Here is a 23,475-nt window from a genome sequence, read left to right as displayed (position 1 = left end):
TGTGATAATAAAGAAAATTAGAAAGGCATAACAAACCAAAAGAGTTATTGCACATTTGTTTTTATATATTATTATTGCTTTATTTAATTTTTTTTGTATTTTGCACCAGGGAGATTACATTATCTTCTTGTTCTGTCCATGCAAATAATGCAGGTCCATGAATGAGCTTATTCAATTAAACTGCTCAGGTAAAATTAATGATGTGGCCATAAGTACAGTTTTATTAAAGATATATTTAGCGCACTTCTTTTTCCACAAGGGAAACGCGCAACTATCACCGTCAGCTATGTTTTCTACAGTTACTTTTGTAATAAAACATTTTTACTCATAGAATAATGGATTATGGAATTAAAAATGTCCTAATCCTAAAGGCTCCCCCTAGAGGAGAAACTGTGACGCAACCATGGAAGCGACAGCCAATAGGAATCAACTTCACTCGGAAAAGGCGGTGCTTTTGTACTTCAACGTTCCCAACACTCTGCGAAAATAGTTATTTTGTCAAGAATAACAGAGCTTTTAACAATATTACAAAGAGTTTCCCTGACAAAGGAAAATGCCAACGCTTAGCGGAAAGGCAGACGTTTTATTCGTATGTATTTGTGTTTTTTAAAGTCGGTTCTGTGACCTTTAATAGGGTCTGTTCTCAGCTAACGTTAGCTGTTATTAGCTTGCTAACTCTAAGAGTATGAGAAACCTATATACAAAAAAATTGTTTCTTATAAAAAAATGTTTCTAACTTCTGGTATTTGTTACTTGTCAAACACGAAATGTGTTGTTGTGTCGTTTGCATTGATTAATATATTTAATAATAGACTGAATGGGTAACAGTAGTTAGCATATATGTTACTAACAAACGTTATATATTTGAAATTAAATAACCATTTTAGGCGAGCAAATATGATTCTGCTCGAAATAATTCTAGTTCCCTAACATTCTTCTTTTTGAGATTGCATGCATCTTTGTACGCATAATTAACAGAGCCATGTATATTGCAGGAAGATGATGATTTGCCTTATGAAGAAGAAATCATCAGGAATCCGTATTCAGTCAAATGCTGGATGCGTTACATTGAGCACAAGCAAAATGCTCAGAAACCAGTGCTCAATATGATCTATGAAAGAGCACTAAAAGAGCTGCCTGGCAGGTATGTGCATGTCATCTTGTTTTCTCTTGTAAAGCCCTGTGCTTGAAACCTAAAATAGATTTGCTTCTTTTTAAAAATGTATTTCTCAGTTACAAGTTGTGGTACAACTACCTGAGAGAGAGAAGAAAACAGGTGAAAGGCAAGTGTGTCACAGATCTAGCATACGAGGAGGTGAACAACTGTCACGAGAGAGCACTTGTATTTATGCATAAGGTAAAGTTGAAGTTTTGTGTGGTTTTACGTTTATATAGCAGCAGTGCTGTGTGAAAACATCACTTGTGTGATTTGACGGTTGCACATTTATAGCAGTGTGAACGTTTACTTTTTTCACCTGCTCCTCAGATGCCGAGGATATGGATCGACTACTGTCAGTTCATGGTGTCTCAATGCAAAATTACACGGAGCAGACGGACGTTCGATAGGGCGTTAAGAGCGCTACCCATTACCCAGCATCCTCGTATCTGGCCCCTGTATCTTCGCTTTGCCCATAACTTGCCTCTCCCAGAAACAGCTATTCGTGTTTACCGCCGGTACTTAAAGGTGAGGGTTGGAACATAACCAAATACACACTTGATTGTCTGTAGTTGACATTTCAGTGTGTAAATTAAGCTATCTCAACACTTGCTTTTCTTCTGTCTTGATTGTAGTTGTCTCCTGAGAATGCAGAGGAATACATTGATTTCCTGCGTTCAGTTGGACGTCTGGATGAAGCTGCGATCCGGCTGGCAGCTGTGGTCAATGATGAAAACTTTGTTTCTAAAGAGGGAAAGTCCAATTATCAGGTTAGCAAATTACAGGTTTTACTTTTTTTTGTAATGAGTGGTGATCAAAGTTCAGAAACCAGCATTTTTATTAAATGTAAAATATTTTGTAACTTTGTCTTCACTGTCAATTTTTATGAGTTTAATGCATCTTTGCAAAAAAATATTACTACCTCTTACTGACCCTTCACCCCTAAAACTGAAATCTTACTTAGCCCAAACCTTTGAACTGTAGTGTATTTGCTTTGACACAGATTTATCTTGATTATAGTTCTTTACTATTTGGAAATTGGTCAACATTTTATTGGGTTATCATGCTGACGACAAAAATGTAGGTTGCAGATCTGGATTTGGTCGCTTATCACTGGTCAATAATTGTATTTTAGAATAGGAAAAATAAGTATCTAATACACTAGACATTATTATAGGAATTAAAGTTCCTAATCAATTCAGTGATTTGTCATTTTAAGACCAATGCATCATGATGCATCAAAGTGGCTTTATTTATCTAAGAGTACCATCTAAGCCTGTATCTCCATATAAGCATTAATTCAGTATTGCAAATTATATACATAGCATGCAAAAATGTACATATTTGTTCTTGTCAAATTCAATTACAGCTCTGGCACGAGCTCTGTGACCTCATCTCACAAAACCCGGACAAGGTGACCTCACTGAACGTGGGAGCGATTATCCGAGGAGGTCTCACTCGTTTTACTGACCAGCTCGGCAAACTCTGGTGTTCTCTGGCTGATTACTACATCCGCAGTGGACACTTTGAGAAGGTGAAACTGCAAGTTCACAAAATCTAAGAGTGCTCTGGATAAACTAACCCCACTCTTGACACTATTACCATTATCCTGCTTTTTCAAGGCTCGAGATGTATATGAGGAAGCCATCCTAACCGTAGTCACTGTGCGAGACTTCACCCAGGTTTTCGACAGCTATGCGCAGTTTGAGGAGAGCATGATTGCTGCCAAGATGGAGACCACGTCTGAACTGGGACAAGATGAAGATGGTGAGAGATTTTTCCTTGGAAGACCTTGTAGCAAATAATCTTTGATGTTGGTCTTCCTTTAATCCTGATTTCCCCACTCTAGGAGACATTGACTTGGAGTTGCGATTGGCACGTTTTGAGTTGCTGATAACTCGACGACCACTTTTACTGAACAGTGTGCTGCTGCGTCAGAACCCTCACAACGTTCACGAGTGGCACAAGAGAGTCAAACTCTATGAGGGCCAACCTCGACAGGTTGGACACATAATTTACATCTTTAAATCGGTTGATATTCGTCTCAACATTTGTGTGATTTACAGATCTTATCCTGCTTTTTCCTGTAGATTATCAACACGTACACAGAAGCTGTGCAGACCATAGATCCTGTGAAAGCCACGGGAAAACCTCACTCTCTCTGGGTGTCCTTCGCCAGATTCTATGAGGATAATGAACAGCTGGATGATGTACGGCACTTCCTGTATACTTGCAACTTTGTAGATAATTTGTTGGTACATTACTGTAAACTGATGATTAACTATTTCGCTTGAACTTCAAGGCTCGGACTATCTTTGAGAAGGCCACAAAGGTGAACTACAAACAGGTGGATGATCTTGCTGCAGTGTGGTGTGAATATGGAGAGATGGAGCTGAGATATGAGAATTATGACCAAGCTTTGCGTATTCTAAGGGTAAGAGACACTGTATAAGTACTATACATTACCCACTTTAGTGAATCGCTGTGTTATTTTAGTGTAACTGAGGTAGTATTATAGTTTTTATTAATATTTTACTATTTGTTTTATGTCTATATAGTTTTATTTTTGGTAATAACTTAAGCCCAGTTTCAAAGTTTGCTTGGTGTCATAGTTTACTGCATTTCATGCCAAAGGGATATAAATAGGAGAACATTTCATCCAACTTTTTCCAGATGTTGACAGTCTTTTTCTTTAAAGAAAGCAACAGCAATTCCATCCAGAAAAGCAGAGTATTTTGATTCATCAGAACCAGTGCAGAATCGAGTTTATAAGTCCCTGAAAGTGTGGTCCATGCTTGCAGACTTGGAAGAGAGTCTTGGCACATTCCAGGTATGTTGCTTTGTCGTTTCCTTTTCTCTGAGGGAATGTATTTACCGTATGTTCTTGCTGTTTTGTGTGTTAATGTAGCTGTTGCTTTTGTCAGTCTACAAAGGCAGTGTACGATCGCATCATTGATCTCCGGATTGCCACTCCTCAGATCATCATTAACTATGCCATGTTTCTTGAAGAACACAACTACTTTGAGGATAGTTTCAAGGTAAGGGAATTTAACATAACACTGTTTGAATCATCATTGTTTTGCTCTTATTTTTGCATTAACAAATCCATCTATTTATAAATAAATCTGGATTTAATTTTGATTGAAGGCATACGAGCGTGGCATAGCCCTCTTTAAGTGGCCTAATGTCCATGACATCTGGAACACGTACCTCACCAAGTTCATCGACCGTTATGGAGGCAAGAAGCTGGAGAGAGCACGCGATCTGTTTGAGCAAGCGCTGGATAGGTGTCCTGCTAAATATGCCAAAAGTAATAATGCAGAAAACACAAAATATGATATGATTAACTACATTCACTTAAGATTAAGAGTAAACGTTTAAATCCTTTACTTGTAAGTGGTGCCTTGAAACCAGATTCTGATTTAATTTGTGTTGTTTTACAGCAATCTACTTGCTGTATGCTAAGCTGGAAGAGGAGTACGGTCTGGCGCGACATGCCATGGCTGTGTATGAGAGAGCCACTGCAGCTGTAGAACCAGAGGAACAACATCAGATGTTCAATATCTACATCAAACGGGCAGCAGAGATTTATGGAGTCACTCACACAAGAGCCATCTATCAGAAAGCCATTGAGGTAAACCTGTCAGCTGTAACTCAATTGCAAATATGTATGTAATTACTCAACTTTATTGTCCTGAAAAGGCAATTCTTTGTGTAGACAGCAGTACACATGCACTTACAATAGCAACACAACACACATATAACATACAACACACATATGCTATAATGAGTTCAATTGGTTTGGTGCAGGTCCTGCCAGATGAGCACGCCAGAGACATGTGCCTGCGCTTTGCGGACATGGAGAGCAAACTCGGGGAGATTGACAGAGCGAGAGCCATCTACTCCTACTGCTCACAGATCTGTGATCCAAGGGTAAATTTTAAAGCACTGCTCCATATTAATTTTGCTCATATTGTGGGTACCGGTAATCCTGTGTTTTGACTGATTTAACATCTCTGGATCAGATGACCGCTCATTTCTGGCAAACATGGAAGGAGTTTGAGATACGCCATGGTAATGAGGACACCATCCGCGAGATGTTGCGGATTAAACGCAGTGTGCAGGCCACATACAACACACAGGTCAACTTCATGTCCTCTCAGATGCTCAAGGCAACCACCAATGCTACTGGAACAGGTACGCAGAAAATGACTAAAAATATTAATAAAAAACTATAAGACTGGAGAATGGTGTAGAATCTGTTTGTTTGTAGACTGACAATCTCTATTTGCATGTGAAATGTATTCTTAGCACAGGTGAGAATGGTAGGCAAATAGGCGTTGGATTAATCCACCAATCGAGGTTGTATAACCGCATATAAATTCTTCATTGTATGGTTAAACTCTTTTTAATTTGCTTGTGTTTTAGTGTCAGATCTTGCTCCTGGGCAGAGCGGAGTGGATGACATGAAGATGCTGGAGCAGAAGGCTCAAAAGCTCGCTGCAGAGGCTGAGCAGGACAAACTTAAACCTAAAGACAAGATCCTCTTCGTCAGGTATGTACTGCGCCCTAGTCTGAGGCAGGCCACACAGATCAATCAGAGCATGCAGGCGGTGTGGCACCGGCTCAGAGACTTAATTAAAGGTTCTGCCCTTTCTGAAAATTAGGTTTCGATTGTACCATTTACATCACTTAGTTTTTGTTTGGTTTGTGCAGGAGTGACACCTCTCGCAGTGAACTTGCCGAACTGGCCAAACAAGCTAATCCAGATGAGATTGACATTGATGATGATGATGAAGATGAGGATGCAGAGGATGGGGAACCAGAAGGTTAGTTCAGATGGGACATGATTGTTTTTTTCTTTTCTTCATTGGCATCGATGATTTTCGGTGTTGTGTCTTCGAACAGTTGCTGAACTGGAGTCTGATCATTCGCATTGTGTCATTGCAGAGGTGCAGTTGGAGCAGAAGTCTGTCCCTACTGCTGTCTTCGGAGGACTAAAGGATGACTAAATTTGCTTCGGTTTTACAGATGATCACAAAACTCCCAGATTCAGTAATCAGGAAACTGCGAAAGGAATTGCAACATGCTGATGTGAATTCATGTGAATGGCTTACTACATTTTAGCAGTACCAAATCAGACCACATGGTGTCAATCTTTACAGCATTTACATTCTTTCGATTTGTCCTTCATTACATTGGGTAGATACAATATTGAAGTTGTTTCCCTTATCTATGGTATATTAAAGGAACAATCAACATGCCTGACATCTGCAATCATTTATTATCTGATTGCAATACTGTAAACTCTCTGAAGGCCCTGCCCATAATTTCATGGACACATGGGTGGAGCTTTCCAGATGTTTGTTTTTGCAAACATATGAATGTTGTGGTTTGAGGAATATACCAGTAAAAAAAAAACAGCACATTTGGTCAGGGTTGTCACTTTAAACTTTCATTGTGCATGTTACTTCAACTGAAAGTTTATTCTGTCTGTAATAGGATGAGGAGTCATTTTTGCAGTTTTCGAGTCTGTGTTTATAATTAAGCATTTTATTTGCGGTACATTTTGAGTGCTGGTGTGCTGGAAAACCAAAAGAATGAAGAAAAACAAATGCCCTGTTCCTCCCTAATTAGATTAAAATAGTTCTGTGAGTTAATCATCTTACAAAGTTAGTTACAGCAGTGGTCTCTTTACCATCATGTGACCCGGACCTTCAGTGAATTCTGTCCCATGTTAGGTTTGTCCACAACTGAGCTGTGCTTCTGAATCATTTTCAGTGAAAACTCCACTAAAGTTCTTGATGATTTAGTGATAAACAGGGTTTGATAGTCACTAGTTTATGACATGCTGTAGCCTAAATACTTGTGTTATTTTATAAAATATCCACCACATCATGCTGATCAGTGTGTGAGGCTAAATAATAGGCTAAGTTTGAAACATAATATACCTTGTTAAAACACGTGTAGAAATATAAAAAAGTCTTACCAAAAACAAGAAAACTGGTGCGGTTGACACTATAATCCGTTTAGCATTGTAATGCCTTGACAATTATATGTATTACGTTGTTCATTATGACTAATTTTCCCTTTCGCTCCCTTCTGAGCAAGTTCTACCTGTCCTGCACCTGTTTCAGTGTTTCCATGAGTTAAAGCGCCTTCCTACCTGCTACTTGAGTTCACATTCTTTGCCCCGCCTTCTTAACCCTGTGTCCTAAATTCTAGAACCTGATTGGATGCCCGGCGTAGTGATTGACAGGAGTATGGAGTACCTGGAAATCAGTCGTTTACGGAGCCTACCAGCCAGAGCGATGTGGACTCTGAAGCGGGGTCGAAAACAGTGAAACATCCCCGGGAATATCGTTGAATTTGTCGCTCCGATAGACTGAAACATACCTATACGGGCGCCAGCTCTACTGTATGTATGAAGAGAAGATCCAGAGAGGAATAAATAATACATTTACATAATTTTTTGCCGGAACGCTATCTGAAACATCGGCCTTTTGCAATCCCAATGCTGTTGTTGCGTGAAAGAAAAGGATGACTGTTTGATTTTGTTTCATTCCTCACCACAACGCCTTCCTCTCTTTTTCCCGGCCCGTCTGTTTTGGACCTGCTATGGTGGACTCGAATGTAATGAGGAAGACTTTTGTGGTCCCGGATATAAAGCCATTGGATCAGTATGACTTGACCAGAGCCAGAATCTGCGCCAGTGTCGGGTGGCTCCTGGGGAAATCGTACGGCAATGCAGGTATGCAGTGACCGTGTGTCAAACTCTAGAGAACTGCCCAGTTACATAGATTGCATTTTATTCCCTTCTGAGTCCGCTTTACATACCTAGGCAGCTCGCTAGGTTTCATACATCTTTATTTCTTTCTCGAATCATGTGCTGGTCTCTCTCTCACCTGTCTGTTTTGAGGCCAGCATTTGCTCATTGTTCGGTGACTGCGGAGGAAAGCATGTGTGAAGGAGAACAACGTGTAAACTCAGCGTTTTTCACAACACAAAGACCACATGAGAGCTGGAAAGCTGCTGGTTGTGCTCCAGCTGTGTCTTGCTAATATGCATGCAGTCTGGCGCTCTTGAATTATTTATTTAATAAATTAATAGTCTGATACAAGGTCTAAAAGTATGCTTTCCACCCACTGGGCACTAATAACATATGCATGATTATGATGAAATGTTTGCATGCTACAACAGTCTTGTAAGGACAAATCAGATCCCTATAACTATAAAAATGATAAAGAATACGAATAATCATTTAACAAAGTAAATTCCTTAAATAAAAACGCACTATGCCTTCATATGAGCGTGGATAAAATGTGTCCTTGTTTGGCAGCTTTACATGAGGGTTTAATCGCACGTGCTTAATCCTTGCAATAGACACGTTGTTGTCTTGGAATTATGATATGATGGGTAGAAATGTAGTAGGTTTGACCTGAATATGAATATGTGTATTTTGTCAGCGCGTGCTCTGAAAGCACCATGACGCCTGTACACACCCACTCTAGGACCCCTTTTGTTAATACGCCCACAAGAGCACTTACAAAGATGGAGGGCTTGGCTTCTGACAGAGAACACGGTTGTTGATGGCTTAAGTGCTTAGTGTGTTTAATTATTTACTGGAGAAATATCATATGCTTATATGCTGATGATCTGTGTGCATGGATAGTTGACATGACGTCAAGCGGTGACAGCAGTGTCCTGCAGTGTGACGTCATATATAGACATCACTAGGTGATAATGAAATGTGCAGTGATTTAATTAAATTTCCAGAACAGAAATCAGAACATTGAACCTAGCCAGGTTCAGAACTCATATATTGAACAATGTTTCTACTGAGGGTATTTTGAATAAGTTACTTTATAAATCAGACAAAAAAGAAAAAAAAAAAAAAATTCACCAGGTAAAAAAAAAAAAAGTTATATTAGGCGAATTATGTGTGAGCAGAGACTTCTGTAAAAACCTTTAGAATACAGATTAATAAAATAAAACTGTAAAGTTTGGTGTATTTAAAGGGATACTTCACATTCAGTTACTGGTCCCCTTTGACTTCCATAGTATGGAAAAAAACACTATGCAAGTCAATGGGGACCAGCAACTGAAGGTGAACTATAGCTTTAAGTGTTGCTGAAGTGGAGATTTCTGACTTACGGTAATTCCTCAAATAAAAACCAGTATTCAAATAAAGGCCGGGCCCCTGATAGTGGCTGGGGGCGTGGTCAACACGGACAAATAAAGGCCAGTCTTAAATAAAGGCTGGGGGAAAATTTGTGCAGCAGAGCCAGATAACGAACGTACATGCCCACTACCGGAGCGTTTCTCGTTCTCGAGTTAAGAAACGATTGCATCAGTTTTCGGATCATCAGTACACTGAACCGAGAAGTGTTTCTGTCGGACGATTTCGATTCGAGAACCGAGGAGCTGATGATACTTTCGCATATGTGATTCAGTGTGAAGCAGACTGATACAGAGCGTGTCTGAACCGAACTGATTCTTTTGGTGATTGATTCTGAACTGATTCTGTGCTAATGTTATGATCTCTGTCCACTGGAACACTGGCTATCGCTTTTAATTTAAAATGGGTTATTTAAAACAATTACTTAACAAACAGATGGAATTAGAAATAAAGGCCTGACTGATAAAAGCCTGCTTCAAATAAAAGCCTGTTACCTTCTGCAGTTCAGGTAAATAAAGGGCCGGCTTTTATTTGAGGAATTACGGTATTTTGAGTAAACATTAAAACAAATTACCAGTCCCATTGTCTAAAATATGCATTTTCCTTTTGAACATTCAAAAAGATGACAAAAAAAATGTCCATGTCATTTGTCAGCTCTATTTATTTCCCACTGTGATCATGCAGCCTTACATACTCTGTTGCCCTTTTTCTCTTTTGCACTTGTAGTTAACATCAGTATTGGTTATCAGGCTTTAAACCAGGTTTTTTCATTAGGCCTAGCTGATGCATCACTCGATCCATTTGCACAGTGTATAACCTCAGTGTTCCCCTCACAGTCAGATGAAAAGGATCTCTGTGTATGCTGAGGCGCTCTGTGCTCAACGACAGCTCACTGGCCAGTGAATTAAAACTCACAAGGAAAAGATTCAGACAGGGTAATTTGTGTGATCTAGGATTTAAAAAAAAAACCCCATTGTGTTCACCTAATGAACCCCTTTTAATTCAGATCATAAGTCTGCATTCCTGTATTTGCTTTATTCCTTGAGCCCGTTTAGAGTCGTTCTGAGAAAGTACACAAACAGCAGGCCTGGATTTAATGGTTCTCCTTACTTGTATAACGTTTAACTCTGAAACGGGTGGAGATTTAGAAGATAATTAAAGATGTTTTGAGTTTGCATAAGTAATGTAATCTTGTCTGTAATTTTCAGCTACAAACAAGAATTTCGATAATGCAATGGAGTGACCTCTATGATTTATTAATGTTCTTCTGGAACATGAAGGTTATGGCATCAAGGGAAGTCACAAATAACAGTGTATCATAACAGAACGTAAGCTATATTTGTGTTTGATATTTCTGTCATAGAATGCATTGCTTAGTGCAAAAATGGCTGATAATGCAAGAGTAATAAGTTTTAATATTGAAAAGTATTGCTAAAAGAGTTCAATGTAATTTTAAAATGCATTTTTGTTTCTGATATTTGTGTGAAGTGTGTATTATAGTGATTCCAGTATCACACCATTAGTTTAGCATTAGCAACATAGCATTAGAACAGTAGAATTCTTAGTGGAAAAACTACATTACCCATGATTCTTTTAATAATTTAGCATTTTTTTTTTTGCGTCAGATCAAAGTTTGTAATGTTGTGAAACACCTTCTTATTGATTGGTTTGGGTTACGATTTGTAAGTCCAAGGGATAGTTCACCCAAAAATGAAAAATAGCTTGTGTTTTATTCACCCTCGAGGCATCCTAGGTGTATATGACTCTCTTCTTTCAGATGAATCCAGTCGAAGTTATATTAAAAATTGTCCTGGCTATTCCAAGCTCTATCATTGCAGTCAGCAGGTGTTGCAGTTGAACAGCCAAATAAAGCGCTTGCATTCATAATAAAACATGCTGCATATGGCTCCGGGGGTTGAATAAAGGCCTCATGTAGTGTATCAATTTTTGTCAGAAACATATCCACATTTCAAATGTAATAAACACTTTTGTTTCACTTCTGTTATCTGTCATACGTGGAAGAAGTCCCGGCGGATGATGTAGTACGTCGGTGTTGAGTGATTTGTGACTGACGTGGAGAGAGAACAAAACAAAATTACAGTCATTAATTAGAAGTACAAACCAAAGTTTTGCAAAGAAAATTGTGTGAGGAGTTCAATATAAACCAAGAGGAGACTTTGCTTCCTTTAATCCTATAAACAGACTCGCGAGACTAACATATCTCAGGCACGCTGCGCATATTTGCTGCGTAATCCACTGGAACGTCTTCCGTGTATGACAGATAAAGGAAGTGAGAGAAAAGTGTTTATTAAGTTTGAAATATCAATATATTTCTTACAAAAACGCATGGATTTGCTACAGGAGGCCTTTATCCTTGACTGGATTCGTCTGAAAGAAGAAAGTCATATACACTAGGATGCCTCAAGGCTGAGGGTGAGTAAACACAGTCTAATTTTCCTTTTTGGATGAACTAACCCTTTAACTAAGACTTTTTTAAAATCTCAGTGTCCAGAAGCAGTTCACTCTTTTGGAATCACTTCGTGTTGAGTGCTATTTGTATGGTGTGTGGATTTGTTGCCAATGTAGAATGCTCCATCTCTGTAACTTGTGAGATTTCATGATGGTCATGATGCGGCCTTGTTAGGCAGCTTTCTTTGAAAGAAGCAAGCAGTGAGACAGCTCTCTAGTTTTTGAGCAGAGCTAATGTTTCAGTCACAATATGATCACACTTAATGCATTAAAAATAGAAACACCTTAAACTCTGCACCTTAAGCTTTTCTCACAAAATGTTCCTTTTGTTGCAGATTATCTGCCACACATAGTGTCTGCCCTGAGTGTGAGAAACTGACATCTCCTTAATTCACCTGGTTGATGTGTAATTAAGTTGTGAATGCCAGTATGTGGCACTTCTTTGTTTGTATTCACTCCCAGCATCAAAAGCAGACCTGTGTGACCACGCCCTCTGGTCAAAGTCACCTGTTCTGGCACACAGAGCCGAGCCAGAGAGAATTCTCACCAGATTAAATAGGCTTGGCTGTTTTTCAGCATTGATACATGACTGTGTGTGTGTGACTTTAGATCTCTGATCCAGCGCTGAACTTGTTTCCCTGCTTGAACCCGATGACATCATCACTTTTACTGCCAGTCTGAGATGTAGCCTTTATATTCATGTCAGAGCCCTGACCCCCCTGTGCTGTAACCCACAGTTTTCAGGCATGCTGTGCTGCTAATTGCTACCTGTGTTATCAGTAAGGTTTTTTTTTTTTTTAACTCCGCTTTACTCTGGATGAACTCGGCTCAGTAAAGAGCTATCCTTGGTACACTGTCCTAAATGCAGGAGCTTTGAGTTCAGTTACAGTCTGAATTCAAAGGAGGAGATTCAGCCGAGGCATGTTTGACTTTTATTGTAGCTTTTACTTTGGGGTTGAGAATTTTCCTAAACCCCTAACATAGTAAGCTTTGTTGCAAGTATTTGTGCTATGAATCTGAAGGATAAAATAGCCAGAAATTCACCTTGCCTTGAGGAAAAAAATACAAAACAATTCCAGATAGACAAAAATGTAGAATAAAAAACTCCATGCGCTCTAATAACAAAAAGAGAAACACAGAATGCAGGATAAAAACCACTACTTGAATGAAAAAGGGGCAAATGTTTTGGTTCCATGTGACTTCTCAATGCATAGTGAGAAAGAATACACGTGACTGAAACATTTGAACGATTGAAGTAGTTTTTTTTATCTTTCATTCAATGTTTCTTTTTCATTAGGGTACATGTACATGACCACAGTGTATTAAAAACGGATGAGTTTTTCTTTGCATTTTCAAAAGGTTTTGCTTACAGAAGACAGCATTGTCAAAACAATCCCTGTTTACACAGATCTGCAGAAAGACTTAAAACAGTGTTCAATTCAATTCAGTTCAGTTCAAATGTATTTGTATAGCGCTTTTCACAATGCACATTTTCAAAGCAGCTTTACAGAAAATGCATGTGTCTACATTGCAACTTCGATTGATCTGTTATCAGAAGTGAATGTGTCCAAGTAATGTTCCTTTCACAAATAAACAATTACAATAAACTATTACAAGTGGGATCATAATGATTACAATATAGAGAAATTTTGTCAGTTGTGCATGTCGATTCAGGTTGGCGTCATCTGGGGTCCTTGCAGGGGGTCAGCATCATCTCTCCAATTCATGCCAGGTCAGTATTTGGCGATGTCACTTTGTAAAGAAAGATGAAAATGGAATCGTTTTCAAAAAGTTAGCTTTTTCAGGCCCCCAAAACACCATTGTTGTGTAAATGATTGACCAAAACACATAAGTTTTCTATTTTTAGCTGAAAGTGGTGGTGTCTAAATTTCCTCTTAGAGTGTGCAGGTTTCTTTTTTTAATATTTGTCAACATTATTGATATTTCAAACCATGTCGCATCCTTAATGTATTATTTACTTATGTATTATTATTATGACTTACATACCTGTTATTATAGTTGCAATTATTATAATTATTGTAGTAAGTACTACTGGGGTGATACCTTTTAAAAAGATTCTAATATGTACCATTTAGGTACAAACCATTAAAGTACAAAGGTGTACCTTTTGAAAGGGTATCATTCCAGTTTTGTACCTTTTTTCTGAGAGTGTACTAACTATTGAAATTTACCCATGTACAGGTAAATAGTAAGTACAAGTACTCTACACATTAGCAGCTGTCTAGCAATACCCTGGCAGTGAATTTTGCATGGGTAGTGTAGGTGCTACTAATATTGTTTACAGAAAATTTTAAAATCTAATTAGATTTTCATACTGTAAGCCACAGCTTCAATTTGGATGAATTTGGCCTCAAACCTTGGAGCTCTGTCCTAGTTGTAAGAGCTTTCAGTACAGCCTGAACACAACTGATAAAATAAGCTGAAATTGATTTCAAACCAGGCGTTTAGTAGGGTAAACCTACAGCTGTGCAAGGCATTGATGCTAGTACATCAAGTCCTGCAACAAAGTTTTACCCACATCAACAAACATAAAATAAAAACAATTATGCAACACATAGATTAGAAACTAAGAAACCAAGCTCCCTTCTCAGATGGCAGAATCTTTCTTATCTTCCTCAATAACTGTAATGAAGAATGATACATTTTCACAGATAAGGGGTTAACATGTTCTTTTATTGATATATGCTCGTTCCTCTCTAATGGTCCTGAGAGCATTTTCCTGTATTAGTCATGCTGGAATCATCAGTGTGTCACAGCAGTGACTCAACAGGTGAGGTGGCTCAGAGCGGCTGTGGAGGCCTCTGTTTGTTCATCATGTTGTTTGGGTAATTACTTGAAGAACACACCCTTAAAATCTGAATTCTCCTTAATGAATGCTAAAATTAGAATGAGAGTCCAGTGGCATTGCCTTGTGTTTTTAACCAGTGATGTTTGGACACAATGTGGACACTTGCATTTTAGTTTTTGGTTTGCTGACTCTGCATTCTGTGTCAGTGTTCATTATAGATATGAAGAACGGTTTGTTTGTAGGCATAGCTTTGTACAGATGCTGGTCAAAACAAGTCATCAAGTCAAGACATGACACAATTACAGACAGTCAGATCATACATATTTAATGCAGATATTTCATTGAGTTTCAATGACTGATGCAGCAGAAAATCATACGTTCACCAAAATATTTTGAGATTTCACGTGAAAGTCCCAGCTTGCTGCGTGGTGCGCCTGCTCAGGACAAAACATATTTTAAAAGTCTTTTTTTTGGGAAATTAGCATTTTTATTCAGCAAAAATGCATTAAATAGATCATAATTGGATGTAAAGACATTTATGATGTTACAAAAGAATTCTATTTAAATGGTGTTCATTTGAATCTTTTGTTTGTAAAGAATGTCTGTAAATGTAAGTTTCTGCAAAAAATACTAAGCATTGCTAAGAAGAAATGTTCCTTGAGCAGCAGTTCAGCATATTAGAATGATTTCTGAAGGATCTTGTGACACTGTCATGTGACACTAGTGAGGTGTCAATATGTAGTAATATTTTATAATACTGCTGTTTTTACTGCATTTTTAGTCAGAATGTCAAAATGCAGCCTTATTTGAGCATAAGAGATGACTTTCAGAAACAAAAACAAAAAAATCTTACAGACCCTACAAACTTTTGAAGTGTGTTATATTATTTAATGCTTCACATTACAATTGAGCTAGCTCTGAGAATAATTGGCTACTGTACCCTTCAACATCACTTCCTTTGGGTTGTGTTTATTTGAAAACTTTAGCAAAAAATGATATTCATCTAGCTACTTTTTCTGACTACTTTAAATTGTGAGTTGCCTGTAATATGATGAGTTGTAGTTCCAAGCAAGCTTCCCCAGCACTGGTGTGTGTGTGCATGCTCGTTTGCGTGTGTGTGCATGTATCCAGCACTTGTGTGCATGTGTGCATGTATCCAGCGCTTGTCCCACTAAATTCCGCCCTACTTTAGCATCGCCTCTCTATTTTCAGGTATTGCTCTCCCATCTATTCTCTGAAGGTGCAGGACAGAGCAGTCATTCATTGACTTCCAGTCCTACAGGGAAATGAAGCCTCTATCAGCCACCTTCATCTCACATCGCTGCTGCCTTTGCATCCTGCTTTGCATTCTGGGTTTGAGCTTTATGTGACACCCAGTTGGTGGACAGTGTATTGTTTCCCCCTTTATATTACAAGTTATCATTGTTTATTTTTTGGCTTGCTGTTTGTTTCATATATGTTCAGAATGTCCTTGTAATCTTTTATCAACATGTCACAGATATCTTACTGCGGCCTGTTCTGCTGATGTCACATAGGTCATATTTGCTAATGCATAATAGGGGCTTTTTCACCGGGCAGTTACAGGAACTAGTCACTAGTCACCAAAATTTTGACTCTGTTATGGAATGCCCACTTTTCATAATCTAATCAATTTTCTTTTAATAAAATGAAGACCTGTTTTATTTTATTTTCCTCCTCCTCCCCATTGAATCCATTTTTACTCAGAAATACACTACCGAGTTTAAGACTTTTTTTATTTTTTGTTTATTTTAAAATGTTATTTATTTCTATGATGCAAAGCTGAACTTTCAGCATCATTACTCCAGTCTTCAGTGTAACAAGATCCTTGAAAAATCCTCCTAATGTATTAATATTATTAATGTTGAAAACAGTTGGGTTGCTATAATTTTTTTGTGGAAATGTTCTAAAGAATGAACATTTTGATGAGAATGTTCGAAAGAACAGCATTTATTTGAACTAGACAAGTTTTGTAACATTATAAATGTCTTTGTCTAAATTTAAATATGCATCCTTGCTGAATACAAGTATTATGTTTTTAATAATTAAAAAAAAAAAAAAAAAGACTGACCCAAACCCTTTGACCTGCAGTGTATGTTATATTATGGAAGTAAAATGCTTCCTTTTGAATTCAAGCAGACCATGAATTGGTGTTCCTGGTGTCTTGAACCTTTGTGTACAGGTGTACAATTACATGATTCATAGCATAAATGTGCTTTGTGAGTGATGAGGTAGTTATCATCTGGTTTATTGATTGTACGCATAGATTGAAATGCAAGATCAAATGCAAATAACATTATATAAACTTGTACACTGGTATCGCTGATTTGAGCTCGTGTCCTAGAACAGGTCCCACGGCTTCTGGCTGCTTGTTAAACATGGATGTGGCAGACGGGTGCCGTGGATTCTTGATCGGCCCTGAATGTGGTAGAACCAGTTCATGGTGGGCGTGTGAGGTGTATGTTTCAAGTCTGCGTTTCACAAGGTTTTGTGTGTGTTTGGTGCTTGTAGAAACTGTCTCACACCAGCCCGGGAGCTGTCTCTCTTTGTCCTTTCACAGGTGTAGGCACTCAAATCCAAACTATCGGCTTGACAAAGCATGACCTTGTAAAAGAAGCATTTATTATGGGTGCCCCAGATATGTGGATGGTTGTTTTCCAGCCCACGTGGTACAGGTTTCACATTTAGCTGGTGTTTGTTGCCTCACTAGACTCTGTGTGTTTGTGTGAGAAAAAGAGACCCAGACAGGTGGAATCTCTCTCCTATTGTACAGCACATCAAACACACTGCACGCTCCACAGACCTCAGCCCTGAACTGCTGGGCTTTTTTTTTTTTTTTTGAAGCTATGTGTGTGTGTGTGTCTTTCTTAGATGGGCTCTGGGTGCCAGAAGTGTCTTCACCATCACTCACATCTACAGCTCCAACTCCTGTGTGTCTTTAGTTTTCTGGTGACATGCATGTTCGTGTGTGTACGGTTTGTTGATCCCCTGGTCTGCTCACTCGATCAGATGATTTGGGCTGTAGGGCATGATGGGGCCCTTTTTCCTCATAGCTAGCTTTGTGTTTTCTTCTGTTAGGTTAGTCTTTCTCTTCCCAGGTTGTTGAGTGTTTATATGTCCACTACCACATTATTAAGATTTAAAAAAAATAAATTAATAGCTTTATACATTAATGATGTATTAAAAAAGTGACAGTAAAAACATGTATTATCTTACAAAAGACTTCTATTTCAAATAAATGTTCTTTTTAACTTTATTTGTCTGAGATTGGTTGAAAATCACAATTTCCACAAAAATATTAAGTAAAAACTGTTTCAACATTAATTTAATAAGAATTGTTTTTTGCGCAGCAAATCAGCATGTTAGAATGATTTCGGAATGTGATGCTGGAGTAATGATGCTATATTATATTTATATTATATTTTATATTATATTTAAATTGTTATAATATTCCACAATATTACTGTTTTATTGTATTTTGATCAAATAAATGCAGTATTGGTGAGCACATGTTAAAAACCCCAAACATTTGAAAGGTAATGTACAATAAAATGCTGATCATTAAGTTAATTTTAAAATCATTATAAGAAAACGAGATATTATACTATTTTAAAACTCCAGGTCATATAAATAGCTTAAATGCTGATAAAGTTGTATGCAAAGCAATATCAGGCTAACAGTAAAAAAATCAACATGTTCAGGTTCGCCCTCATGTCATGACAGTCTATTTCCGGCTTAAGCACAAATATTAAATATGTAAATTCACTTTTTTCTCTTTTCATCATTCTATTGTCACTCAGACCTGCTGTATCTAATAACATTAATAGCTGATTTCTGCGTGTACTGGTGACCTAAATTATGTGCCAAAGTGACAAAGACACACTTTCCTGTATACGGTGTGCAACAATTTTACACTTCAAAACAAATGGCTTTTTTTTTTTTTTTTTTTTTTTTTTTTTTTTTTTGCTGAATCCAGGAAAAAAAATATAATTTAACTAAAATTAATTAATACTACAACTTCAAGTGCTTTTATACAAGGGTTACTGTAATAAAAATTAAAGCTTTCTTTTAAAGCTCTATTCAATTATTTCATGATTCATAATGCAAATTAATATTATTCATATTATTTTATTAAGCCATATTAATTTGAATGCCATTCTTCTGCTAGTAATTATAGTCTTTAACATGGAAACTAGAGGTGTTGCACAGAGATGTTAACAAGTAGCTCAGAAGTAGTTTCACTCTGAACACGTCCTGTTTCTCTCTCTCTCTCTCTCTCTCTCTCTCTCTCACCTGCAGAGAATGTTCCGGTAGAGCTGCGAGACCCGTTCTACTGTGATCAGTATGAGCAAGAACACCTGAAGCCTCCCGTCACGCGCCTTCTGCTGTCCCCTGAGCTCTACTGTCGCACTTACGGCCTTCTGCTGGGCGGAAGCCCGGGAGCCGAGGGGCCCCCCAAAGACATCCCAGCACTCTTACAGGTCCTGGGCAGGAAGGGCTTGGCACCCAAAGACCAGAATGCCCCTGTGACAGAGGCTGAGCTTCGACAGAAGCCTATTAAAATGGTAAGTCAAATGAGCGGTGTCAGCACATTCCTGTCTAAATTATGTAGAGAGCCAGGTTTGGAGTTGATACAATGGCTTTTGTATCTTAAAACCCAGAGCTGACATGTTGTCTGCCACTGATTTGAAATCCAATACTTAAGTAACTGATTTGAGATCCTCTTCATAGACAGCAGGTTAAGCTGAGGTTCTTGTGGTCTGTGTTAATAGATGTCCTCATACGACCCACACCAGGGACTCAACTATTGATCATGGTTAATCCTAAAGTTAGCATGTGGCTAAGATAAAGAGTCTAGGATTTTAGAAAAATTGCATCTAGTTATAACAGTTTACTGGTATATTAAAAGTGATCGTGCCAATATATAATGTCATATATTTGAGTTATAGGATTTTGAATTAACACAGGTGTCATAATTATTCAACCCCTATTCAACATTGGTGTTTTTAAGTCATTTATTTGTATGGCGTGGAACAAAATTCTCTTAAAACACAATTAAGCCTTTAGAAACTCTTTTAAAATAACTAATTAACTTGAACTGTTACACTTACATAAACTAAGCACATGCATGTGCTGAAGTTGAGTAGCAAATATGGTAACAGAGCTTTTATTACATTAGAAGGTCTAAGGCTTCATGAAGATTTCCAAGACATTAAAAGCTTCTAGAGACACAGCTGCCAGCCTTATTGCTAAGCTTAAAATGTGTTTTACCAGAAAACCTTCAAGGGTGGTGAAGAAAAAAGCACAATAAAATGGTTTGATCAGAGTAGCTGAGGAAAAACCTGCTTTGTACAGCCAGAGACTTGCAAACTGACTGGATTAAAGGAGAGAGAAATATTTCAATGCAGAGTATAAGAAGAACATTAGACAAGCATGACCTAAATTTTGAGGCATCTTTCCAAATGGCAGTCTTGATCAAGAAGAGCATAAAAGGCTTACTTGAACATGCAAAAATGAATTTGGATAGACCCGTGGAGTTCTGGAAGAATGTTTTATGAAGTGATATGCCCAAAGTGGAACTTTCTGGACTCATGGATCAGCAGTATGTCTGGTGCAAAAAAAGGCAAAGCTTATGAGCAGAAGAACATAATCTTTATGGTCAAACATGGAGGTGGACCAGTCCTGTTATGGCATTATATAACTGTTGCAGGAAGTGGAGAGTTTGACTGAATGAGGAAATCATTGATTCTTTGAAGTATCAGGCCAAGGAATTCCCTGTCAAGGAAAGTCTTCACTCGGCAGCCATATTTGCCTCCGGATCAGCTATTTCAGACACCGCCAAGACCAAGTCCAACAAGTAAAGCCCTGTATTTTAGGATGATCCAATCCAATTAAGCACGTCTCAGGACGCTGACTGTTTTAATGGCATCCAGAGCTCCTCTGGTAGGTACCTCAGTAGGTATTGGGACACAAATGATGTATCTGTGATTTATTGAGCATGGGTGTCTCATTGTAGTCCACTAGCTCAGATCAAGGGGATATCAAAGCTGATTTGGCCTGCCAAAAGTCACAAACAGTTGACCTTCTTTGGATTAGGACACATGGGGATGGTTTCATTGGGGCACTGGGGGATGTTTTCTGGAGGTAAAAGGATTTTGGGGAGGGGCAGCTCCAGTTTATGCTTGGATTCCAGGGATTATAGCATATAAAGCAGCTCCCCCTCTGAAGCAATCCCAGAGTAGATCCAGCTGTAAGGAACAGGACAGTTGCTGAAAAACTACATGCTAAACCCTGCTGGGGTGGGTGAAGAAACACAATGCAGGGATTGACAAATAGTGGCAGGATCGAGGGATCAGACCTTCACACAATACCAGACAGAAGACAGCAGACCTTGTTCTGATGTAGCACTATCCTCCCTGTTTGAGAGGGTCTTCCTCACAGCAGGAAGGGCTTTTATGGACACTAAAGGAGTGTTTGATTCCCCTTGGGCCCAGAGATTTTTACAGAAATTGTAGTTTCTCGTACCTACACTGAACCAAAACAAACTAGGTGTTAGACATTAGTGTTGTCGAATATAAATAAGTCATGATTAGTGATAGGTCAGTATATCAGAAAGGCTGATTAATCAGGTGATTTAATATTAGTTGTTTTATAATAATACTTGATTACCGACTTGAGAAGTTTTTTCCCTGCAAGCATATAACTGGATGCTACAAATTTTGTTGTCAATTATTTACAGTAAATAACACACAGTAACATGTTTAGCATAAAAAGTCATACATTTTATGTGTCTTTTTTCGAGATCTTGAGTAGTGTTTAAATTTATTTTTTTTTATACATTATCAATATTATATTATTAATCAGCAAGATAAATTTTTAATGAGCCAAAAAGAATACACGTCACACCTCTGTTTATCAATTTGCACTGGCTTCCAATAGCTGCTCGCATAAAATTCAAGGCATTGATGTTTGCCTACAAAACTACCACTGGCTCTGCACCCATTTACCTAAATTTGTTACTTCAGACTTATGTGCCCTCTAGAAGCTGGCGTTCTGCAAGTGAACGTCGCTTGATTGTGCCATCCCAAAGAAGCACAAAGTCACTTTTACGGACTTTTAAATTAAATGTTCCCTCCTGGTGGAATGACCTCCCCAACTCAATCCGTGCAGCTGAGTCCTTAGCCATCTTCAAGAATCGGCTTAAAACATCTCTTCCATCTTTATTTGACCCTCTAACTTTAACACTCACTATTCTAATTCTATTCTTTAAAAAAAATCCAACTACCTTTCTAATCTTTTTGTATTCTATTTTCTTTTCATTTATTATGCAATTGTATGTGTGTGTGTGTGTGTAAAGATCTCTAACACTAGCTTGCTCTATTCTTTTTTTATTCTATCTGTTTTCTTTTAATTTATTATATTATTTAAAATCCCATGCTACGTGTACTGTGTTAACCTAACTGAGACTTGTTATAACACTTATATATCATTGCTCTTTTTGTTGTTTTTGATTGCTTCCACTGTCCTCATCTGTAAGTCGCTTTGGATAAAAGCGTCTGTTAAATGAATAAATGTAATGTAAATGATTATAATAACAGTGATTGTGCCAATGACTTTGCAAGAGCTTAGAAAAGCTGTACCCTTTGGCGAATTTGGCAAAGAGATCATTTTGGACCCTGAATTTTTTTTTACCATTCTCTGCAGTGACCCAATTCTTCTTTTGTTTCGCCCATGTTATACGTAATTTAAATTCTGTAAATTTGTTCTAGCATCAGTTTTCCAACAGGGCCATCTCTGAGGATGCATTGATAGTGTGTGATGCTGTAGGCAGGTCAATGTTCAGTGCTCTGCAGTCTCTGTCTGGGGTTCCCGGCTGCAGGTCCTCTTCTGGTGTCATGATATGCTCGGCGAGCTGTGCTGTGAGCTCTGGGCTCATCTGGTGCTGTCTGGCTGCTCGTGGTGCACTTCCCAGGCCTGACTGTGGGAGTGGCTGGCTGACTGGTTGCTATAGCAGCCTGATGAAAGTGGGTCATGATGTAGAATTAGGATGGAATTGAAGCAGTCTGAAGCAAGGCCAGTAAACCGCTTTGGAGCAGCTGAAGTCTGTTTTAGCTATGAATATGCATCAAAACTCAACATTTGGTATACTTCCTGCACAGAACGTGGTGATAACTAAAACTAAATATACTTACATGGTTAAATAATTTTTTGGAGATGCACCATGATAATACCATAGTATGCCATAGTCCCATCTAGTGTTGTCACGGTACCAAAATTTCAGTATTCGGTACCAATACCAGTGAAAATCCATGGTTCTTCTCTGTACCAATTTCAGTACCAAAGCAAAAACCAAAAATATGCTAATAAAAAAAAAAACACTTTTTTTAATCCCTAAAAATAAAGCCAATGCCATTATTTATACTTATTTACAAATGTGTTTAAAGTTTTTCTACATGTAATATAATTATGAAAAACAGTAAACAAGTTTCACCCAAATTTAATTTGTCTTTTAATTAATGAAATTTAAACATTTAATGTAAATAACGGTAAATAAAGGGGATTTGCTATTAAAATTAAAACATGGAAGAAATATTGTGTGCATTTTATTTTATTTTTTTAATTTTTATACATTTTTTCAACAGTAGTAGCAATATCACATACATTCTACTAAATAATAGTAATATTTCTAGCACAATGCCTTTATGTAAAAATTAACTTTTATTTTGACGGGCTACTTTTACAACCCGAATTCCGGAAAAGTTGGGACGTTTTTTAAATTTTAATAAAATGAAAACTAAAGGAATTTCAAATCACATGAGCCAATATTTTATTCACAATAGAACA

At 37.9% G+C, this 23,475-nt stretch overlaps 2 protein-coding genes across 7 annotated transcripts in view; both read left to right on the top strand.

The window, feature by feature from the left end:
• Nucleotides 1-433: 433 nt before the first annotated feature.
• Nucleotides 434-6,419, top strand: LOC132149458 (pre-mRNA-splicing factor SYF1-like). Its single transcript, XM_059558711.1, has 19 exons — nucleotides 434-589; nucleotides 996-1,144; nucleotides 1,234-1,357; nucleotides 1,487-1,684; nucleotides 1,792-1,926; nucleotides 2,526-2,690; nucleotides 2,779-2,923; nucleotides 3,006-3,157; nucleotides 3,247-3,366; nucleotides 3,459-3,590; nucleotides 3,855-3,986; nucleotides 4,081-4,194; nucleotides 4,304-4,466; nucleotides 4,600-4,790; nucleotides 4,967-5,089; nucleotides 5,182-5,353; nucleotides 5,585-5,711; nucleotides 5,873-5,985; nucleotides 6,107-6,419. The coding sequence occupies exons 1-19, from the start codon at nucleotides 554-556 to the stop codon at nucleotides 6,166-6,168; spliced, it is 2,553 nt and encodes an 850-aa protein (XP_059414694.1). The 5' UTR covers nucleotides 434-553; the 3' UTR covers nucleotides 6,169-6,419.
• A 784-nt stretch (nucleotides 6,420-7,203) lies between these two features.
• LOC132149456 (calmodulin-regulated spectrin-associated protein 3-like) overlaps nucleotides 7,204-23,475 on the top strand; it is a 34,531-nt gene continuing 18,259 nt past the window's right edge. For 3 of the 6 annotated variants that reach the window (XM_059558710.1, XM_059558709.1, XM_059558707.1), the window contains exons 1-2: nucleotides 7,206-7,907; nucleotides 18,931-19,196. In XM_059558710.1, the coding sequence (XP_059414693.1) occupies nucleotides 7,775-7,907; nucleotides 18,931-19,196 (399 nt within the window). In that variant the 5' untranslated portion in view covers nucleotides 7,206-7,774. Of the gene's footprint in view, nucleotides 7,908-18,930; nucleotides 19,197-23,475 lie in introns of all 6 variants that reach the window. The other 3 variants (XM_059558706.1, XM_059558705.1, XM_059558708.1) reach the window with 3 other exon arrangements.

Source organism: Carassius carassius, chromosome 9 (genome assembly GCF_963082965.1).
Source record: "Carassius carassius chromosome 9, fCarCar2.1, whole genome shotgun sequence".
Classification (NCBI taxonomy): Eukaryota; Metazoa; Chordata; class Actinopteri; order Cypriniformes; family Cyprinidae; genus Carassius; species Carassius carassius.
This window is presented reverse-complemented; position numbering and strand designations above follow the sequence as displayed.